Below are 22,657 nucleotides of genomic sequence, written 5' to 3'. Positions count from 1 at the left end.
AGGGCATCATCTTTCTTTCCTCATTGGTGTTTTTGTCTCACAGCGGTGCTGTGCAACCACGTGTTCTGGACTTGCTGGTATTGTCACTGCTGCCTAGGCAGTGAACTGCAACACCCAAAGTATGATCCCTTTCTAGTAGGTGTTGTAGTGCAGGAGTGATTACAGGGTTTCTTAATGGGATTTTCAAAGAAGTTTTATTACATTGTAGTTGAGCGTGCATGTGTTTGAAAAGTTTCAGTTAGTCACTAGAACAATTTTTAAGATCACTAAGTATTCCTTGCAAAACATTTGCCTGAAATGCAGCTACTCTTTTCTCAGCAGTCCTTCACACTGTGATTTCTCTAACCATACCACAAATTACAGAGCTGGGAGAAGGTATCTATGCTGGCTCCCAGCCTGTTGCTCCCTCACAACCAAGTCCATCTTCACCTGAGATTTGAGCTTTATGGACTTCCCTGCCATCATGTTATTTCAGTTGTTCCTCTGTAGGAAATCTGTAATACCCAAATAACTACTACCTTCATGGTAAGTAACAAGTTTTAATTACCAGTTTTCTGTAGCTGCTCTTGTTAGGTCTTTTCCTTAATAACATCGTTCATTTATGTGCATAGAAAAAATAGAAAGAAAAGCAAAACATTAGAACACAAGTCTACTGATTCTCCTGTTCAAAAAACAAAAAAAATAGTGAAATAGAAGAGCACTCCCACCATACTACTTTGCCTAACTGGGAAGATATCCACTCTTATATGCTAATGTGTTGAGTTTATAAGTTTCAGCTGTGGGGTTCAAAAATGATTGGGTTTTTATTACTGTAAAACACACTCCTCTATGTAGAATTAAGAAGAAAATTAAATGGTTGTGTCAGAGTCATGGTTACACAGCAGTATTTCTGTACAAGTTGGTTGTGGTCCCCTTCAAGGTCAACTTGTTGATTCAGTAACCAAGTATCAATAGGGGAGAGAAATTTATCTTCAGCTGTTAATCCACAGGATCTGTCCTTTACCAGCTCAGCAGTCTCATTTAGACAAAGAAGGCTTGTTTGCCTCTGCCTCGCCAAGCCACACTAAGCAGCTATGTAAAATGAATTTAAATGGCATGCATCAGAATAAAATCACTTCCACTGGGGCACAAAATCAATGTTCGTTAATCAGGGCTGGATGATCAAGATCTGAGTGTCAGCCAGTTGTAGCTAGGTATCATCCTCAGTGCAGACCATCAGCCTTTTCATTAGAGAAGATAAAAATCATATAAATAAAAGAGTGGTGGCTGTGGAAGATACTAGGTCTACACCATTCGAATTAGCCTTTGACCTCATCTTGAGGCCTGCTTTATGTTAAGCTTAGCTTAATTTCTACAGCTACATAATACCTTCCCTGTAACCTAAAATCTTGTCATGTGCCAGTCTGTCTTCTGCAGGCAATCCAGTGTTTCCCAAATAATATTGAGCTAGTCAGGCTAAAGAAAGGTGTTTTTAAGACCTCTTCATTGAACCTCTTCGTTGTTTCATAGTACCCAGGGTGTTTAAACTTGCTCTGGGTAACAGTTTACAGCAGGTAATGTCAAATAACTCTCTAAGACCCTATGTAGTAATTCACTTTATTTTCAGGAAGACAGTGTAAAGAAAGTGCAAAGCAGTGTTTCTGTTTTTATATTTATCTTAGTCTCAGCATAAGTAGTTAGGACTAGCATTGAGTAGTTAGGACTAGATGTTGAAGACCTAACATATCCATGGAAGAAAAGACTCTTCATAACTTAGGCTCACACTGACTGAGACCCCAATGGTGATTCTGCTGCTGGAGACTAGAACCGAGTGGAGGCCTTCAAGAACCAGGTGGCTCCAGAAGATGAAGTCCTTTATCACACTGTGGTTCTTAGAGCAGTGCATGGTATTTATAGTGATAGATAAATGTTTCTGTTTGTACAAACCCACAACACAGTAAGCCTTCAGTAAAAACAAACAATTTTAAGCAAATGAGATAGTGTTTTCCCTGTTGATGTCAAAGGCAGCAAATTTAGCCAGTATCTTCTAGTACCAGCCAATTTTGAGTTTCTCACTTTGTGGATGCTGAGCTTGAAACTATTCAAGGACTATGTGTGCACTGTCTGTGAGCTTTTGTTTCCTGTAGCAAATGCCCAGTACAGACTTTTGAAAATTGATTATTGACACCTGAAGTCAACAGATGTTTTCAGAGCTAGATGCTTGTCAACATCATTTTCAGCATCTCTCATGCTAACAGTGAGTGTCATTCTGAGTATGTCTTCTTAGCATTTGGAAGTGTGACTCTGGTATATGGAGAGGTAAAGACATAGTTGCAAAATAGCTGGCTTGTATGCTATTAGCAGTGCGGCCTTAGAAGATGTAATTCAGTGCTAGCTGGCTGTAAAATGCACATCCAACTGGATGCTGAAATGAGCTTTTTGCTGGTACAACTGCAGTTATCAATACCTGAACTAATGACAATAAAATGAGTTTTGATGTGCATACATGAGAAGCAGTCCTATCTTTGAAGGCAGTCTCTTTAACCTCAGTGTACCTTAACATGATTCTCAGGATTGCGTGTTGCAATTTTGTAAATTAAAGCAATTTTTTTTTATAGGTTGAATGAATTTAGAATTCAGTGTCGCTGATTTTAGAGGAGATGATTTAGACATAGTAGTGTATTAAACTGAGGAATTGGGAACCAGCTTAGCTGTTTACAACCACTGGCCATTTTAAAACCTTCCCATTGGGTTGCTAAATTAAGGTGGATATTTACGTTATTGTCCGCTGATCCCTATGACACCTGAGAAGTGGTGTTCAGTCTCTACAGTAATGTGTGTTATTGCATTGCTTTGCCATAATTTTAGGCATTCTAGAATATGGTTCTGTTCTAAACTGCTTACCAACTGGTTAGATACTGCAGCCTTATTGTAGTGCGGTCAGAAGAATTTATGTAAGTTCTTAATCAGTTGTAAAACTGATCTAGAAAAACTGCACTGATATATTAGAGAATTTCTGTTGGACAGAGAAACACAATTAGTGTAAATTAGTTTAAAAAGTGCATTCTAGATGTCTTCTCTATAGTATGTGTGTGTGTCTACATGCGGATATACCCTTGCGCACATACAGGCAGACTAACCTTCCATTAGCATTTCTCTTCTGCTATGTATGTATAATTCATATTCTGTGTTGCTGGTGCCAGCAAAGCACTTTTTCTGTATTATTTTCTCCAACAGCAGGGTAATGCAGCACTGCTGATGGACTAGAAGGTACTGGTGAGGAAATATCGTAATGGACATGATGCATTAAAATGTCAAAAGGAAAAAGAACAAGGCGGAAATAGGGAATAAATTTTTTAAAACGAATAATAATATAAATAAAACCTAGAACTTTTTTAGATGTTTTACATTCTAGAGCCTGTCAGTTTCTATGTAGTACTTTCCAATCTGGCCCTTTTCATCTTGAAACTTGGGTTTAAAATTCTAATTGTGATTTTGAAAGCTGCAGTTTTGCAGCAGGAAGTCTTGAATGCTCCAGTAAAACTTACCGTCTTTAATCCCTAGTCAGAGTATATATTTTCTATTGTTTTCCCTTTTCCCCTTAAGCTCGGAGGTGCTGTTCTTCTCTGCTGGGAAGTTCAGTGGAGTGCAGGAAGGTTAAGTACTCATTCAGGTTTCTTTGCTTATTCAAACCAGGCTACTTCTAGATGAAAGGCTGCCAGCTGTGAAATCCGCAAAGTAAACTAGGCTAAGATAGGACTAGTAGCCATAATTGGAGCCAGTGCCGTATGTTATCTGTGGCCTTTGAAATAAGCCCCTAGCAGAAAGGCTCTTTCTGCCGGGTCTTTTATTTAAAGTTCAGTCACATGGAAGGAGTTACTCCTGTTCAAATTCAGGCCGTTCACAGTTCTCCAGTCTCAAGCTGTCTAGTCAGAGGGGTCTTCTCAACTCCTCCAGACATTCCCAGATTTCCTTTAGGGATCCTGAGGGATCGTGCTACAATGAGTGCCACTTTGCTTTTGATTAGTACCGTTTGAATATCCAGGCAGTTTGTTTCAGTCCATGAAACCACACTTGGCTTCCAAAATAAAGTCCACGTAGTTTTAGCACAGTGAAGTGGCGTTGCTTCTTGGCCTAAATGACTGCAGAAAGTCTCTGTGAAGCCCAAAGAGCTACCATGCTTGCTCCACCTGAAGCTGGTACTGATTCAGTAATGGCTGGAATATTTTCTCTCCACACTAGGTTTCTGTGTGATTTGAAGGGTTAGAAAGTCCAAATACTAATGCTTACTGTAACTGTAATTTCTAAGGGAGCTATTAACCAGTATTGTCATATTTCTTTTTTAAAGGACCCATGCATCTTCCCTCTTCATGAGAAACAGTCATTTGTATCAGGCTGATTTTTTTATTATTTCTTTTTTTGAAAGAGCGTTTCCTTTCCTCATGTTTTGCTTTTCAAAGCAGAACCATGTATGGCTTTTTTCTACAATGTGTTAGGAGGGGGTAAGTACAGCTCAGCTTATATGTTTTTATTATAGTAAGGGGAAAGCTAGAAATCTTCTGTGATTATTTTATTTAAATGGAGATGCATTTTATGGATCAGCTCAAAATTGCTGATAAAATCAGGTAAGGATTGGAAGAAACTACATGCCGAGCTAACCAAACCCATTTCTTGTGGGAGACTAAGAGAAATATATTTTTATCTGGAATTTTGTTTTACTAAAAGGTAAATCCATCATTTTGGAGCCCTGGTTGTCACTATGCTGCAGAGCTCTTTCAGGCAACCAGTGATTTGGGGAGGCATTTTTTTCTTTTTTGCTTACTCATCAATCAAGTAGACTGCTGTATGTTGTACATGCCTTTAGAGATTAACCACAGACCTCAAGAGTCTACTCCTTTCCTCCTTCAGAGAGTAACCATTCTCAAATTGTGAAAGCAAGAGTGTGTTGGGAAGGAAGGGCGGTTTTTAGTCATGCATGAGAATTTTCACTCACCTCAGAGACACTTCTAATTTGATTATTATTGTGTCAAGATTATTTTTGGCTCGATTTGGTTGTTTAGGAGAGTCATTGCCCTCTGTAGAAATACTAATTATTTTGAAACAAAATTGCAGTGTAGGATTCTGTGTAGTTTATTAATATTCTGCCTCAGGGTTGGATGTTACATAGAGATTCTGTACTTTAAAATGTGATCTTTAGGACATTAAGAATGCAGTACTTCATTGATTGTTATTGTATAAAGTTAAAGAATAAGGGAGGACCTTAGATTGAGTAATCTTTCTTGGATGACAAGAAACGTTTCAGATGAGGAAACTGAATTTTCATACTGTCTCTCAGAAGATCTAGTTTAAGTCACAGAACTGATTGAGGGGGAAAAAAAGAAAGAAAGGCAAAACAAAACAGTGGAATAACCATCTTTTTAATGGGACTCATGAAGAAAGCTAATTCTATGACTGCTCTCTGTGATTTGGCACATACACTGTGCAAGTACAAGACTGATTGAACAGCTTAAGATTTTTGTGACAGGGAGAGACATAAAAAGTGGTAGGAAGGTTTCAGGTTTGAAAGGGCTTTTAAGGTTTTAGGTTGTTTTACAGTGGTGGTATTTGAGAGAAAAATAAACTTTTTTTTTTTTTTTTTCGCAATGCTACCTGGGAAAATATGAGTGGGAAGAGCCCTTCACTTTATTGATGAGTTCAGATGGAAGCATCAGTTCTAGCTGGACATATAACTAACCTTTTAAGAATCATATTAAAAAGCATAACAGCAATGAGATTTTTTTAATGATGGCATTAAAAGTGGCTTTAAGTGTCAAGTGGCAGTCTTACATTAAATACCTGTTGCAGTTGTCACAACTGGTTTCAGGTACCTTCTGAGCCAAAGGTGAAGAACCAGCTGAAACTGTGGTGACATATGCACCACATTGCTCTTGTGAAACTGTTCAGTGTGCCAAAGAGCTGAGACTGATGGTAATAGTGGTGGTAATAGTATCAATAAACATATAACTGCTCCAGGCCATTGGGCAAAGATAGGTATGTAAAAATGTGCCTGTTTGGAAATCCCTTTGGAGAACTTCCTTGCCATGCTGCTGCACATGCACAGTTGTTCTCAGTGTACTGCTGTCAACCAGATGACATTTTACTATGAAAGGATACACCGAAGAGCTGGCATGAAACGATCAGGATTTTATTAGATTTTCAGTTCTTTGCCAGCACAGCAAGCTCTATGGAGTTGCAGTGGTGCTCAAAAGCAGTGTGAGGACATGACTGAATATGGTAAGGAGGGGGTGAGAGGCAGCATCCCCAGGTAGAAGAGAAGGGAACTCGGGGGTTGAGCCTCTCCCAAAGCAGTGTCCCACCACAGGAAATTGAGTCAGTGAAACAGCCAGTGTGTCCTTGATTTCCTGTAGCTTTTTAGCACCACACTTTGGTGACCTTCTGGCTGTTCATGTGCTGGGAACAGACTCTTACCCATTTTCAAGTAATCTTTCTGGGAGAGAGTTCATAGGGCTTTCCGACTTTTTGATACAGCTATTTATGAACATGCACAAAAATAGAAGGTGCATAGTGAGAGTCATATGAGTCATTCCCATTTTGATATCGAGTCACACCAGGCTAAATCACCCTTCTTGGCATTCCGGTTCAAATTGACTCTGTCATGGCATACAGGGCAATTTTCCTTTTTTCCCTATAAACCCAGTTCATGCATGCTCTGCTTCCTGGGCTGATTACAGCAGTCCTCTTCTACCCATCACACACTCCATTTGGGCTAAGAATTGTGTCTCCACAGTGTTCAGATATCACGTCTGATGGGGACAGTTGTGCAAACAGTTGCTGTAGAGCTGCTGCATAAACCCACCTTGTCAGGAAGGTAGGCAGAGGTCGCCAGGAGCAGAGCTTCGATGGGATTACAGGCCATTTGACTTGGCCTGCTTTTCAGTAGCTCTGTGTTTTCTGTCACACAGCATTAGATAAATTGTATTTGTCCGGTACAGGTTACACTGAGTATTAGAGGCTTAGTTTGGTCTTACACAAATAAATAAAAATATGGAGGTGTCACTGCACTTCTAAGAATGCTATTCAGTAAGGGCATTTCAGGGATACCCTGCGGGTTTGAAAACCAGTGACCAAACACTGTGGTCACCACGAAATTCAGACCATAAACACCTTATTAACACAAAAGAAATTTTATAAAAGCAAAATCAAATAGTTTCAACCTAAAAAACAGACAAACAAGCAAAAAGAAAACCCTTTTTCACTATTGCTAAATGTTTTTCGGTCACACACCTTTCTGTCATTAGGATCAAATGAAGTTAAGGATTTATTTTTTTTGCAGGCTTATGCTATATTTTTCTCACTGTATTCAACCACTTTATTATTTTTCTGGCCATATTTTAGACCATTATTAATCTTGGATCTCTTCCTCAGTTTTTGTTCTCTGTAAAATGGGATAGGGAGATTTATTCTGATCTCAGCATGCATTCAGCTGTGCAAATGTTAAGTAGTTGTGTTGTTATGAGCATCATTACTCGTGAATTACATGTGCCTCTTATGTTGCTCTTCCCATGTTTGATGTGGTGTGGCATTCCTGTATTTTGTTGGGCTTTAAATGACTAGCAAGTAGGTAGCCCATTGGGCAGATGTTTTCACTGGAAAAAGGATTAATGTGATGACAATAGCTTGTAAACAAACAATAAGTTTTTGTGACTGCTTTTCTTAGCGGTTCAGCATTGAATCAGTGTAGTAGGAACAACTAATTTTTAAGTTTCTCCTCCCTCCTTGGTTGTTTATTAGCAAAATCTAAGTAATGGTAATGATGCTAAAGGCACAAGTATTTGTGTAATCAGAGGAAAAATAATATATGTAGAAAGGCTATTTCTGTTATTCTTTCAAAAAGTGTCTTGCACAATAATCTTTAGATCAGCCAGACGAAGAAAACAGGCAGTGTACTCAGACTGCAGTGGATTACAAGGCGTTTTACACTATCACATAATTATGATGCTAGAAAATTATTCCCATTTTAGCATTGCCAGTTAGGTTTGGTTGTTGAGAAGAACAGGTTTGCGTTGGTTCTGTGTGCCTGATGTCAGCAGACACACATACGCACACACCTCAGAATAAATCTGGATGCTTTTTCATTTATGTTTCCCAGTGCTTTGTCAGTGTCAGTGGATTTCAGAGTTTTGGCTTCCCCTTTTCATGCACATACACATGCACAACTGTAAAATTTTCTTTTTCCTTTTACCCCGAAATCCGGAAAAAATCTTGTGGCAGACCTAACACCTTTCATGTCACCAGCTTTTATGGTTGGTTTTCTAAAATTTTATTTTGACTGGCAAGCTTCCCCACTGAACAGAGGAGAACATGTAAGTCCAGGCTAGTACACTGATAGTAACAGCTAACTAGAAGAGGATACTTCACTTTCACATGTAGTGATCCTAAATTTGTTTGGTTTATTCACATGGGAACTGCCTTCAATGCCATTTTATAGCTGCTGAAGCCAATATTCAAATTTTGTGTATCTTGGCCTTTGCTAACAGAGCTGATGCGCCAGTGAACTTCCAGCAAAGTAAGCAATGTTGCAGTTTATTTTCCCTTGCTCTATTCTTCCTCCTTCAGTTCTCCCATATCCCCTGATGACAGAAATGGTTTCATTTCTCCAAGGGAGCCCATAATGTAGCAAGAAGGAAAATCCATAACAAAAGAGCATGTGTATCTGCCTGCACATGTTTATGTGTAAATTCTCCAGGGAGAAAGCATTCACAGGTCTCACTTCTGAATTACTCTCATTATAATAACCCATTTGGTGTCAAAGTGTGACAGATTATAAGCGCTTAAGGCTAGTCCCAGCTCAAGATAGATTTAAATAAAGTACTTCTGGTTATTGTGCAGGTCAGTGTGTTTAAATAACAACCACCCAAATCATACTTTGACATTTAAAAGAGAGAGGAAATATTGTCATGCTGCAGACCTGGCACAGATAAGCAGAGGGCAATTTGGTCAGTACACTGTGATTTGTGAGTGCAGCCTAACTCAGTCATTTTCACAGTTTGTAATCAAGTAGCCACCTTAGCAGTGTGTCAGCATTAAAAGAAAAAATGTTCCTTTTAAAATGTTTACACAAATTACTCCCCTGAGGTGCTGCAGTGCATTTGCTGCAAAACTGATGTAGGTTAAAGATCTGGAGCAGAAATGGCAGACTTGTGGGCCATTTTTTTTCACCAGCCGATTGCTCAGGTGGCCAGGTCACAGTAACAGGATAATTTTTCAGATTCAGTGCCTAGGGCACGATAACTGGGAGAAATCCCTACATTACGTGAGTACTGTGGCAAGTGTTGAGAAGCACAGTGCAGAAGTGCCTAACTAACAACTGATGCAAGCTTGTGACCACTAGGATATGCACAGTGTAACTCAGTGCCACCTCTTCCCTGCCTGGGCTGTGTGCCCCATCCCAGCTCTCATCCTTGTAGCTCCTTCAGCATTGCCCCACTGTGCCACGCTGTTGGACTGGGACTCACCCAGCTTTTGGCCAGAGTGACCGCCTCAGAGCCTGGCCCTACCTCATGGCAGGGTGCACAAGCTGAGGAGCTGTGGGAAGGCACATCTCTTGTAGCACCCTGCTTTGAAGCTTCCCTGTGTATCCCTTCCTTCCTTCAGGCATATCTGGCTGAGAGGTTCCACTTGTGCTGAGGGACCTAAACCTTTGTTTACCCTGGGAGTAGCGGTATTCTGTATGTTCCTCCCTCTTCCTCCCCCATCTCTGTTTCATCTCCCTTCTCCTGAGCACCCATCCTGTGTGTAAAAACCTTTGGCACCTAATGAGGATGCTCCCAACCATTTTTAATTCTTAATTTCTGTCTACTGTCTCCTTCATTTCCATCTTTTCTGCCCCAAACTCTCCCCACCTCCATCCCTTCTAGACTCTCTACCTCTGAACCCTTCTGTTTCCTACATGTTTCCATGCTGGACTTGCTTGCTGTGCTCAGGCTTCCACAGGGCTCATTACAGAAGCTGGATCATTTTTTCTGGTAGCAGGAAGGGCTTTGCTCCAGTGTTGCAGATTGAGAGGAAAGCACAAAATGTCAGCTGCCTCTTAGGAAATCCACAGAAAGTTCTAGAACTTGATCTCTCTGCACACAGCAAAAACCTAAGCTTTGACATATTTCCATATGAGAAGTTGTGTCTTAATTTCTTGTCCTGCTGAGAAGCGTAATCCACTTCTGTTGCTGTCCACAGCTAAACCAAGCCTACCTCTAAACTCAGTTTTGTAGTTAATTCATACCTGTTCAATAAGGAGAGAGGAAGATGACTAAAAGTCTTCCATCAGGTAACAACACTGAGAAGGTACTAAGTCATATATCAGCAAGTATGAAGTGCAAGAGCTTGTAGAGTGACTGCTGTGTAGCAGTTGGAGACAACATATGAACTTACTGTGGATTTCGGGTGCAATGAAAGAAAGACATCTCTGTATAAGAGACACTGCTCAGCAGCTGTGATCACTCGTGTGCTCCTTTGTATTGTCACTGCTGTTCTTCCTTACAATTTCTTTGTTTGGCTTTTTAATGATGACCAGATCTTGCATGACATCTCTTTTTAAAAACACAGACTTCTGCATTAGCTCAGAAGACACAATTAGATCTGATGCTACTTGTTTGCAGAGAAAAGAGATTAAGTGCAGATTAAGCTTTGGGTAGATTGCAAATGAAGGAAAACAAAAGAGCAGAACAGGACCTTCTTAAAAGGAAATGTTTTGAATTTGATCAGTTGTATTTTGGACCCAGTAGTACACCAGACTATCAGCAGCACAATGAAGCTGACAGGCTAGGATCATAGGATCATTCAAGCTGGAAGGAACCTCAAGAGGTCTGTAGTCCAACCTTTTTCTCATCAGGCTCAATTTAGAGCTCATGGATTTATCCTGTTGGGTCTTCAAAACTTCCAAGGACAGAGATTTCCCAATCCCTCTGGGCCACCAGATGTAATTTCTGACTGTTTTCATGAGGAAAATGTTTTCCTTGCATCCAGTCTGAACTTGAAGTGTTTTAACTCTTGCCCAGTGTGCGTAGTCCTCCCACTGTGCCGCACTGTGAGAAGCCCAGCTTCATCTTCTTACTAACCACATTTTAGGTGCTAGGGGACTGCTGTAGGCTCCTGTCGACAGCTCTTTCTGCCCCAAGCTGAACAGTCCTGCTTCAGCCCCTCCAGGATGAGTGCTCAAGCCCTGACCATCTAAGGGGTCCTCTGCTAAACTTACTCCGGTTTATCATCATCTTTTCTTTAGTGGAGAATCTAAAACTGGACAGGATACTCTAGATAGAGTCTAATGAGTGCTGAGGAAGAAGGGGATGACCAGTTTCTTACATCTCCCAGCTCTGCACCTCGTCACACAGCCCAGGATGTTGTTGGCCCTCTTTGCTGCCAGGGCAGTCTGCTGGCTCACACTCAGCTCTATCTGCAAAGATGCCCAGGGACTTTTCCGCAAAGCTTCTTCCCTGTGGTCAAGTCCCAGCTGGCACCACTGCAAAGGGCTCATCCTTCCCAGGTGCAGTACCTTGCACTTGTCCCTGTTGAATTTCATAAGGTTCCTGTCAGCACATTCCTCCAGCCCGCCTAGATCCCCTGAGGTGGCAGCCCTTTCCTCAAGCGTAACATCTGGCTCTGGTATTATGCAAGTGCTGTGCCTTGCTAAATTGTCAACAGAGTAAATAAACCACAGAAAACAAGTAGATTCCCTCATTCCCACTTTTAATCTCTTCCATTTGCTGAATTCTTGAAAATCTACTTGTAGCAGTAGAGCAGAAAAAAGAAATGTGTAGGCTTAGATATTGTGTTTAAATTGATAGCATAATCCTAACTTTGTATTGACTTGGCTGCTTTTTCCTCTAAATGGGGAAAAACACATAATCTGAGATCACAATATTGTCTTCTAGTTGTCTAGTTCATATGCAATGCAGGATTTCTCTGACCAGTACATTTCGTAATGTGTTACCTGTGTGTAGAAGTGTCGAGTACTGGAGTTTCCTTCATTCCCTTGGTGGGTAACTGCATCACACTGTGAAGGCATCTTTTCATTATATTCAACATAAGTGCTTCTTTTCTTAATTTCTTCCTGTTATTCCTAATTACATCATCCCTAAGCAACCCAACCCTTTGTGTTTGTGTGGCAAATATTGTAAAATTGTATACTTAACTGCATTTGTGCTGCTGTAGAATTCATAGCCGGTCAGTTGAATTTTTGCCATTAGATGTCACTACGTGTACACCAGACTGTTTTTAAAATACTTGATTTTTATTTAGTGATACAGAAGAATGGAGGAGAGAATTGGGAGATGTAGGAGAGAGTCTAGTACTATGCTTTGAGAGATCTACTTCTTAAACAGTATGTTGGATATGCCTTTACTAAAAGCAGCACAGAAGGAAACATAAGATTTTTGACTTAAGTCCAACAACCAACAGATGATGCTGTGACCTTAAGCATATATAAATATGTTTAGCAGCTGCTGTGTAACATATTTATAAGTGTTTAGTGACCTGGAGGTTAATCAAAATGAGTTTGGTGATCTCAGCTCAGTTCTTAATGGACTCCACTTCATATTATAGCACTGATGCAGCACAATTTGTCACAGTCGGCAGTCTTTACTCAAAGGACGCCCACTGTGGAGTGAGAATTAAAGGCCGAAGTAATACCTGATTATTTCTGCCTAAAGAAACTTTCCATTCCAAGCCATCATAGAGCAAAATAATATGTGGAGGAGCTCTGTACTGCTCACTGCACCCAATCTCAGGATAAAATAACGTTTACTCTTACAGGATGTCCTTTCAGCGTTACTGAATTTGCTCATGCGTACTGAGGGCAGTGCTTTGATAGGGGGCTGGGGAAGGACAAAGTCCTGCCAGGGATGGTGCTGAGTCTTTTCACTTGCTGGCCTCTTTCCAGAGATGGAGAACTGTGTCCGTTCCAAGTGTGGCATTACATGGGAGGATGAAAGGGATAGTTATTGCCTTGCCAGATGAAATTTCAGAATTAGGTTCTGCCATTCAGGTCTTTCTGGGTACAGAAGCAATTTTTTTAGACTTCAGTTGTTTTCTTGCTGTCCTGGCTGAAGCTAGTGTATTCTTTTTATTTAATTTCTACTTTCTGTCTAAACTGGAAACAGTTTCCTACTTTTTGATTTAAAGCTGTTGTACAGCAGTATGCTTTTGTGAGCTACAGTTGAGATTGATGTCCATACTGGGTAACATGAAATAGGTTGTACCTCAATTTAAGACAGCGAACGACCCCACAGCTTAGAAGATACGCGTGCTGTAGAAAGTAATAGTATTGAAATATTAGTAGGTAAGGACCAATCTCTGCTTACCTGCAAGGTGCATATCTCCTGTGTATTTTTAAAGCAAAAGAAGGACATCGAAGAGATAGATACCTGTAGAGACTTGCCTTTTCCAGAATCCTAGCCTTACTCCATAAAAGAACATCTCAAAATCTATTACTTCTATTTTAAAGTGTAAAAATAAACTTGCATATTTTTTCATCATCACTAGTAACTTTATCCAGTAACAGAAGGGATCTTGCTTATCCAGCACAGAAAGAATTTTTCACTTAACTGCATTTGTTGAAATACAGCAATTTTCAGCTAAAAAAGGGGGGTGGGGATGTTTGAGATACAGTATTTACATAAGAAAAGCTTGATTGTATGACTGAAATCTTTTAAAGTTGTTGCCAAATGGTTCTGCTCTTCTCCTTTCCCTTTGTAATTTTCCCTTGGAGCATTGCACCACCATGCATTTTAAATTTTTTCCCTCCACTTCTCCTTGCAAGCTTCATCAGGGAAATGACATTGTATGGCAGTTGTCTCCTTCATATCAAAAGAAAGCCTTTGCCTCTTTGCAAGAGTGAGAAAAGTTTGTCTTCAGAGAGCAAAGGACAAAACTGACTTGGAAAAAGATGCTTTATTTAGATAACACGTTCTCTTTTCCTCTGAAGAAATTCACAATGTGTCAAGAAAAATTAGGCCAAATAGTGCTTTAATGGTCTTTCTCCTGTACCTCCTAAAAAAGAAATCTATTCCTACTGATTGCATTAAGAATCTGCCATGAGTTTCAAGAAGACAAAAAGCCACTGAAGTTACTGAGGGTTCTTGGTTTAGGTGTGGTCCTTTTTGTTTGAATACTGAATAGTAATTAAAAGTAGAATTTATACCAAAACTTCCATCTTGCTCTCAGGACATGCAGCTTTCCCTGCCCGTAGAATAGCATTAAGTGCTTCGGTTTTTGTAAGGAAATAAAAGCTGACAGGTACTAAAGCTATGTAAAGGGGTGGTTGCTTTCTTGTTTCTTTTATTTGGAAAAACAGAATAAATTTACAGGGGGTACACTGAAGAAACAGGTCTGAGTTTTGGATTTCCTATGTAGTCTATGAATATACAAGTAAGTATATTTTTGCATGGGGTTTTATTTATATATATGATTTTATATGTATGAGCCTTACCCCTATAAATATTGTAATACGTGCTGCCTTCAGCTATACTAAGAAAAGGTAGGTAATTGTTTGATGGATTAAAAGAATAAAAGGTTATTTTTTAAGCTGAATCCTGCATTACATTGGGCTATTCAGCTTACTTGGATTGGACTGTTTTCTTCCTTGTGCCTCAATTAATCTATAGAATTTGATAAATCAAGTACCAAGCATACTTAGATGCTTTTAAGAACTTAAAAGGATGTAATTTTTAGTCCTTAAAAATATTTAGTCTGAAGATCTGAACATGTGGAGAATTATGTAAGGACTTAATTTGCGCCAGTTTTTCAGATAAATGTAAGTCTCAGTTATAAAAGCATAATACAAATATGTAGTTAATATTCAAAAGCAAAATAGTTCTGCTGAGGTTTATTGTTTCAACAAAGTGTAGTATGAAAGATTGGACATAGATGGCATGTACAAATGAACACTGTGTTCAGTGCAATAACAATAGATATAGAAATCAGAAACTGAGTCTGTAGTACCCATTTTTCTTCTGGTCATTTCACTGTTTGTTAAGCTGTGGCAGGTAAAGATTGCTATTACATGGTCAAATGGCAATTCGCTGGATTTTTTTTTTCATGCCAGTGCTAGGTTCTAATTTTGACTCTTAATCACATTGCTGTCTACTATAGGTGAACAATCTGAGTTGTATTTTACTGCTGATTGGTAGTGGCATATAAAGACACTGTATACCTCTCTTGAATAGTCTTCACTGCAGTTCTATCTCAGATATATGGTAACTTGTTCAAGACTAATTCAAAGCTCCCTATATTGGTAAAGTGAACTAATTGCATGCTTTCTCCTTAGCTATTTGCAAACAATAGGAGCTGTACTCTGTGACAAACCACAGCATCTTCAGCAATGAGGTACGTAATGAGACATTGTATGTGTGCTTTCTTCTCCTAGGCAAGGCAATTTTCCTGCCATGAATCAGAGTGGTATTATGGGATCCAGCTCCCCCTACCCTCAGCCGATGAACAACAGCTCTGCCTTGATGAACCCGCAGGCTCCTCCTTACAGCATGGCACCTAACATGGTGAACAGTTCAACAGGTAATGGTGAGTAACTTTCAGCAGTGACCTTACTCCATAAATCGTCTTAGCAGCATCAGCCCTGGACTGGTGGCAGAGGAACAACCTTCTTCATTTAATTCACCCCTCTTGGGTGGTTTGGAGTGATTCAAAACTAAGCTAAGGTGCTCACTTTTTTTTTTGTAAAAATGTAACTCATACATTTTTCATTAAGTCCTTTTGCACAGCACATAGATGAGTAGAGTGTTTTGAACAGTTCCAGCAACACTCGGACTCAGTTTGATGTAGGTGTTGACCAACAAGTATATGTATATTTCTGTGTATGTGACTGCAAGAGAGGGAAGGAGAATAACTTCATCTAAGAGACTGCTATTGCTTTTCAGTGTCTTACTTCCTAAGGTTGCAATTTCAGATATTTAATGTGGTAGTAATTTAAAAAAAAGAGATGTGCACCTGCTCTGACTTGAAGATGCTGCAAGTTGAGCACTTAACATAATTACTCTGTTCGGAAAACATAGGCCATATTTACTGTTTCCAAAATTCATACAGGGTTTTCCTCATTTACGTCTTTAAATATCATTATATAAAATTTAATTATAATTTCCTTTTGCAAAAAAAAAAAAGCATATTCAATGTAGTGATTGGATTTATCTTTCATATCATGACTTATGAGTTTAGAATTGCTTGCAGCTTTGTGTATGACTTTGAAGGCAAGTGAATGTAGTTCTGCACAGATGTGCTTTATGGTCCATATTCAGCTTGAACTCCTAACAATTATCCTCCATCAAGATAATACTTCAGTAAAGATCAATTCTTTGATTGGGGTGTGTTTGGATGAAGTTTCAATGACCTTGAAGTGGATCCTCCCAAATACTTACTCCAGTCATGGAGTTTCTGTGCCTGCTTTACTGATTACATTATCCTTTTTTGAAATGTTGGGGGTTTTAAAGTTTTTGTTAAAGCTGGATAGGTTGTGCTAAGGTAATATGATATTGTTTCTTCGTTTTTTTTGTTTTTACTTTTGTCTATTTCTTTAGAAATGCCTTACTACCTGAATCGTGTCTTACCAAGAGCCTGTTTGTTGGTATCTTTTTCTCTACTCTTCTTACCCTGTTTAATTTCTTCATCCTTTGCCTCTTCCCCTGTGTTTCCTTCCTGTCAATTTTATGTGTTTCTGCTTCTTGAGAAGAAAATGGCCACTGTGAGATGCTAGCATCTAGTATGTCCAGAGAGTTTCTTTCCTCTACATAGGAACTCCTGAGACACTTAGCAGTGTCTTGTATTTCAAAAATATTATCTTACTGTTTTAGTGAGCAAAAGAAACAGAAAGGAAGCTTCTAATCAGTAAGAGTAAAAAAAAAAAAAAGAGAGAGAAAAGAAAAAAAAAAAAAAAAAAGGCTTTTTTGGAAGCCGTTGGTTAGTCCAGACAGCTCACTGCACCATCTGATGAAGAGGGACAAGCTGTTGAAAAGACCATTAGATAACAGCTTGCTTTTCCCCCACCAGAGCTGTCCCAGGTAATATTATGTTCTGTTTGTGTAGTTATGTGTTTTGTCTGGCTTGCTGAAATAAAATTACTTCTGAGCATTGAAACTGTGCTATAAATTTTGTTTTGCTATTAGCAGAAGTAATTTTTTCCCCTTTTCCGTTGGCCCCCAGAGCTGCAAAAATAACCAACAGCAAACAGATGGCAGAGTGCCCTGCCTAAGAAGATTTATATATTCCTAAGGAATAACCAGTTTAAAGGAAGATTCACAGAGGGTTTTTTTGTTCAGATAATTCAGCCATTTGTTATTTCATACAGTGGAAATCTGTTCAATGCAAGACCATTTATCCTAGCAGTCTTTTGTATGGGGTAGTCATACTCTTTTTATTGTGTTATGCATTCTGAAATATTGGATTTTGAATAATTTAAACATTTATCAAGGTTTTTTCTCCAGTGCATTTGTGAGGTTTTCTTTTGTTCCTGTTTTATTAATTCAGAGATTACCCAATGGAAAGTAAGAATGAGATGAAGTAAAGGAGTTCAGTGCACCTTTTAGTCTGGGAGCAGACACGCATCTAGAATGCTTTATGGAACCAGCCTCCAGGAGAGATGGTGTTGGGGAGGAGACGGACACACACAACACCAAAAAGAGAAAATTAGGTGTGAATACGCTGCAGAGGACAAATGCAGTGTGAATACTTAATTTCCCCTTATCCTGACTCATCCTTCTGCTTGGGTCAAAAAAATGAAAGTCTGAGCTTAAGGCAAGTGTAAATACAGTTCTTAAAATGATAATGCCTTGAGCTGAGAGAGCCCTTCAGGGTCAGCTCTGGTGCTGCATTTGATGAGGTGGAAAACTTATAGGTGATACCTACTTATGGGCTTGGAAACAGTATTTTCTGTGACGTGAAGATCACCTCAGCTATCTGACTCTACAGCTTCCCCTTCCTCCCCACCGCACTTTGTAAAGTCACACATCTGTCAGATAAACCAGTGTTCAGTCAATGTGTACGGCCTAAACCAAATACAACTGAGTGGCTGCTGATGGAGTTAAATGTGGGCATTAGTTAACTTGCTCATATACACTGAGCATGAACAATTATGCTTTCAGTTAGAGGCCAATGAAAACCTAAGGTAAGCAGTAGGGAGAAGTTAGTTTCTTGGTTGACTGGGTTTCAGAGAGTGAAGTTGTGTTGCCTCCTGAGGGAGGAAGGTGGGTTCTGTGTACATTTGTTTTAATCAAATGCACGTACTCTAAAACAGAGGAAGATTGCTGATACTGATGGAATTGTTTTCATATGGTGTTGGAGCTTTGGTACAACTATGTCTAACACTGGTCTTGCCACCCATTTTTAGTAGGATTTATAACTCTTTATTACCAACTGATTCTTTTTTTTTTCTCTTTATTTATTAATTAATGTCACAGTTGAAAAGAAAATCATGCTGCAGTTACACATACTGGTACTTTAACAGTGACTGTGGATCAAGCAGCAGATCACCAGCTTCTGCTGATGTAGAGCAGTTTAGGAACACAGAAATTATGAGATGAAAGACAGATTCTTCTGATAGAGTATCCCATCCGTAGCAATAAAAAAACTTCAGGAAAATGGTGCCAGAATCCCTTCGCAATTATGGAACAAGCTGCCATTCAGAAAAATTGTATAACCTCCACTGTCCTTTTATTATGTGAGTTCACATTTCCCATATATATTTTAGATTTTTCCCCCTATTTTTCAAATTCCAGCTTTAAAAATGCATCTAATAAACAGGAAACTTACAAATTCCAAAAGAAGTAAAATAATTTCATGCTGTGAGCCTTGTTAATTCTAGTGAAAATTATTTTTAAAACAAAGCAATATGGAGTTTGGATCTCACAGATTTTGGTATTGTTCTTGCACAGAAACTGGCATTCACAATCTCTGCTACCTCTGGAGGTGAACAAACCAATAAGAAGGCATTAATCTCCTTACTGCCACAAGGATCCTTTCGTAACTTCACTACCTCTTTCCTACTGAAACCTTCCTTTTTCTGGATATTATTATTACCAATGAATTTTTAACATTGTAATATTTTACATAAAACATAAAGTTCTAGGAAAAATTATTTGCACGAAAGGAATTAAAAGGATGTTCTTTGAAATAACATTAAAAATACTTAGCTTATTATATATATTTGACTTCATATTTATTTGGGTGAACCTCTGATAGGAAAAGCAATCATATTTATGAATGTGAAGTATTTTTTAGAAACTTTATTTTCTCCATTTTGCAGCTTAGTTGCATTTTTCTGAAGAATGGAAACCTCCATTTATTGCACTATTTGTTTTACTCTAATTCATATCTTCGTAGGAGCTATTAATGCACATTTAGATAAACTTTCTGGAGGTCGTCAGTAGTTGGTAACAGCTGTAGTGTCCCACCACCTGTACACCAAACAAGTGATGACCTTGATCCCATGGTCACTGTGTGACTTTAAGTCAAGCCAGCTCATGGCATAGAGATGCCTGTGTCCCAAACTGCTTGTACTTGTCATCTCTGGGACAAGACTTGGTCAGCAGAAAGGAGGTGTATAACTGAGATGCCTGGTGGCCATCTCATCCCTCTCAGATAAGGTCCCCAAGCACCTGGTACTGTGCTTTTCCCCAGAGGCCAACGGTTATTCCTGGCAGGACATCAGGCAATGCTCTTATCCCTTTTCACTTTCTCTGTGGGCATAAAAGAAATGGGGATCCTTTTGCAACTCCACAGTCACAAATTCACTGCTTTTGCTTTTGCTTTTTCTTCTCTTTCTTTTCTGCAGACGGATAGTGCTAGGGGTGGAAGGGAGAAAGGAATGTCTTACAAAGGAGAGAATATTCTGTTTTGTAGAGCATGATTTGTTATTGCACTAGCAATAAAGAGAAAAACAATGTTTGTATATTGCTGCTCCTACAGTATTTCATCATCTTCTGGGGCTAGTAGAGCAGCCTTTAGCAAAAAAATAATACTTTGCTGCAGTTTTACTCATGTCAATATCTGCCTTTGAGTACATGAAATTCAGCGTGGAATAGTTAATTCAGGACCTTGACCCATACTTGCTTTTTGAAATCATTCTAGCTCTTAAATTCTTATAATAAGCCGGAGGCTAGTACTTGAAACCTGTTCACAGTATGCCGTAACACTATTTGAGTCAAGTTTTCCCTGTTACCCTCCTCTCTACAACGTTTTATCCTTAGGTTTGTACTTCACATGAAGAATTATTAGTACCCGTGTAGAAAGAGACTGGGTCTTATTTTAGCAGTTTCGTGACAATAACAGTATTTCACTGCTCAGAAAGGGTCAAAACAATGTTCTCGCTGTACCGCTTAGCTAAAAAAAGTGAAAGAATGTCTGCTCACAAATCACTGGAGAGTATGTTTGCAAGAAGTTACGAAACAGCATTTCAACAGCAGATAGAAAAGTAGCTGTGGAAACATCTTAGGGTAAAAGCTATAGGGAAACTAGACAGCCTTGCAGTTTGCTAGTAAAATGCTTGCAGTTCTCCTCTTTGAGGTAGAAAGAAAGAATGCAGATGAAGTAAATAATTTAGAACAAAAAATTAAACAGAATTTGGGAAACTTTCCTTTTTTTAATAGCTGTCTCTAATTCCTGATAGTGGTCTTTGCATATACCATCAAGCAATATTCAAAAGCCAAAATGAGCCTATATTTTTACATTTCTAAACATGATTAATCAGTCAGAATATATGTGGTAATCTCCAGACTGGAGATTACCACAGCTCTTTTACATGAAGTGTTAACTTAAACCCCTCTGGAAAAGAGATTCATGAGGGAGTTCTGATGGAAACAAGACTAACCAGGAGTGGACACAATTTTTAAATTTTTTGCAATAGAAATACAGTGTGCCAACCTAGATAACAGTGAGATATCAGCAGAGAATTTAGACATGCAGAACTCTGGTGAAGAAGTGTGATTGTTAACGTCACTTTTTTTGACCTCTCTAAAATGGCTTTAGAGGGGAAGGGCCATCTTTGGTTGCTTTGAAACTAAAACTAAGACTTCTTTTGTAGCACTTTCACAGCTTGAAATATGCTAACTGATAAAATGGATTTTGTTTAACAGTTCTGCATCCCAGTTTGAAATGAGACCATGGCATATATTTGACCACCTTATACATATTTTTTTAAAAATCTCTAAAAGAAAAATAACTTTTTTAATTGTGGAATTGAAAACTAAAATGTGCTAGGCTGCCATTCTTCACTTGAGAATGGTCACAAGCTGCCCCAACTCTGCAAACAGAGTATAAGGGCAAAATGCATACAAATCAAATGCTTAGTGGATGCTGACTTCCCAGTAGCATGTTGACTGGATGTTTTGTTGAGATTTCACACACATACATAAAAATAACAGCATTTTTAGCTGATCCCAATAGATTTTTCTCTGCAGCTGCATCACTTGTAAAAGGCTTTTTGTTCCAATTCTTGAAGTCTGAAGTATTGCAAGTAATTTTTTTTTTAAATCTCAATTATGATTTGTGTGTTGTGATGACTTTAAGGGCTTGATTGGGCTACAAATGTGCTTTGAAAAAACAAGAAAATGTGCCCATGAAAAACACCGGCAGTTCAAAGCTGAATATTGAGCATACAGTTGTAAACTCACATGGCACATGGCTGGGTAGGTTTTTTTGGCAGACTGAGAGTTTCAACCTGCAGTGATGCTAAAGATATTAGCAAATTAGCACTGCAAAGCTTGCCAGAGTATTCGCTAGAGTCCTGCTCATGCTCTCACTGCTGTAATTAAAACTAATTATTTTCTAAAACATAGTAATACATGAATATGTGGAATAATCATTTTGTAGTGGGCAATCTGTGAAGTATTTTTAAAGCTTCTTTTCCCCCTCCTATCTTTGGCTTGCTATGCAGTGTGCCTGCTGCCTAGTGCAAGCCAGCACTATCATTTTGTGAGAGGCATGCTAGTCTGGTAATGACAGTGATGATAATGTTTAGATTTGGGGTATGTATTTTTTCCTTTTTATTGTCTTGTAGGTTATTCTGTCCTGTGTTTTTATGATCCCATATCCTTCTTTGAAAGAAGGACATGAGGGAGATTAAAAAAGGAGAGAAAGGAAAGGTAATACAGTCTTTCACAAATGCTGTGCACATGGTTTTCAGCAGGAAAAGAATCACCTGGTGTCTTGCTGCTGTTCTCTGGTTATTTCCATTGATTCAGTGTTATGGCACCTCCTAGCATCTCCTCTGCCCTGTATTTTCTGTCTATTTATCTGGATGTTTCTTCTTGCATCTTTCTAGAAATCCAGGAACCCAGCAGCTCTGCAGCAATAATACTATACTTAGCACTTGCATCTTCAAATAAAAAACCCTTAAACTCCTCGCACTCCTGGGAAGCAACTGCATGCCATTATCAGAGAAAGACATTTGTGCATTCATTATAGTCCCACCTCATTTTGGCAGGAGGGAGGAAGTTGAGTGCTAAGTTATCCAGCAGAGCACGGTTTACAGCTTGTAATTCTGTAGCTAAGGGTCACAGAGGCTGAGCCATTCATATCGAAGTCAGTAGGGGCAGGAATTATCTGCTGGACACCAACCTTAATACATACATACATAATTGGAAAATTCAGCCTTTTTCTTGGATTCAGCACAGCAAGCAAAATG

The 22,657-nt window shown here is 39.0% G+C and overlaps 1 protein-coding gene across 1 annotated transcript in view; it reads left to right on the top strand.

The window, feature by feature from the left end:
- The window catches only part of ARID1B (AT-rich interaction domain 1B), a 323,199-nt gene that overhangs the window by 266,147 nt on the left and 34,395 nt on the right, over window positions 1-22,657 (top strand). Inside the window, exon 10 of the mRNA XM_027632627.1 lies at window positions 15,398-15,543. Coding sequence (XP_027488428.1) covers window positions 15,398-15,543 — 146 coding nt within the window. The remainder of the gene's footprint in view (window positions 1-15,397; window positions 15,544-22,657) is intronic.

This window comes from Corapipo altera, unplaced genomic scaffold (genome assembly GCF_003945725.1).
Source record: "Corapipo altera isolate COAL_440 unplaced genomic scaffold, ASM394572v1 2b, whole genome shotgun sequence".
In the NCBI taxonomy this organism is placed as follows: Eukaryota; Metazoa; Chordata; class Aves; order Passeriformes; family Pipridae; genus Corapipo; species Corapipo altera.
This window is presented reverse-complemented; position numbering and strand designations above follow the sequence as displayed.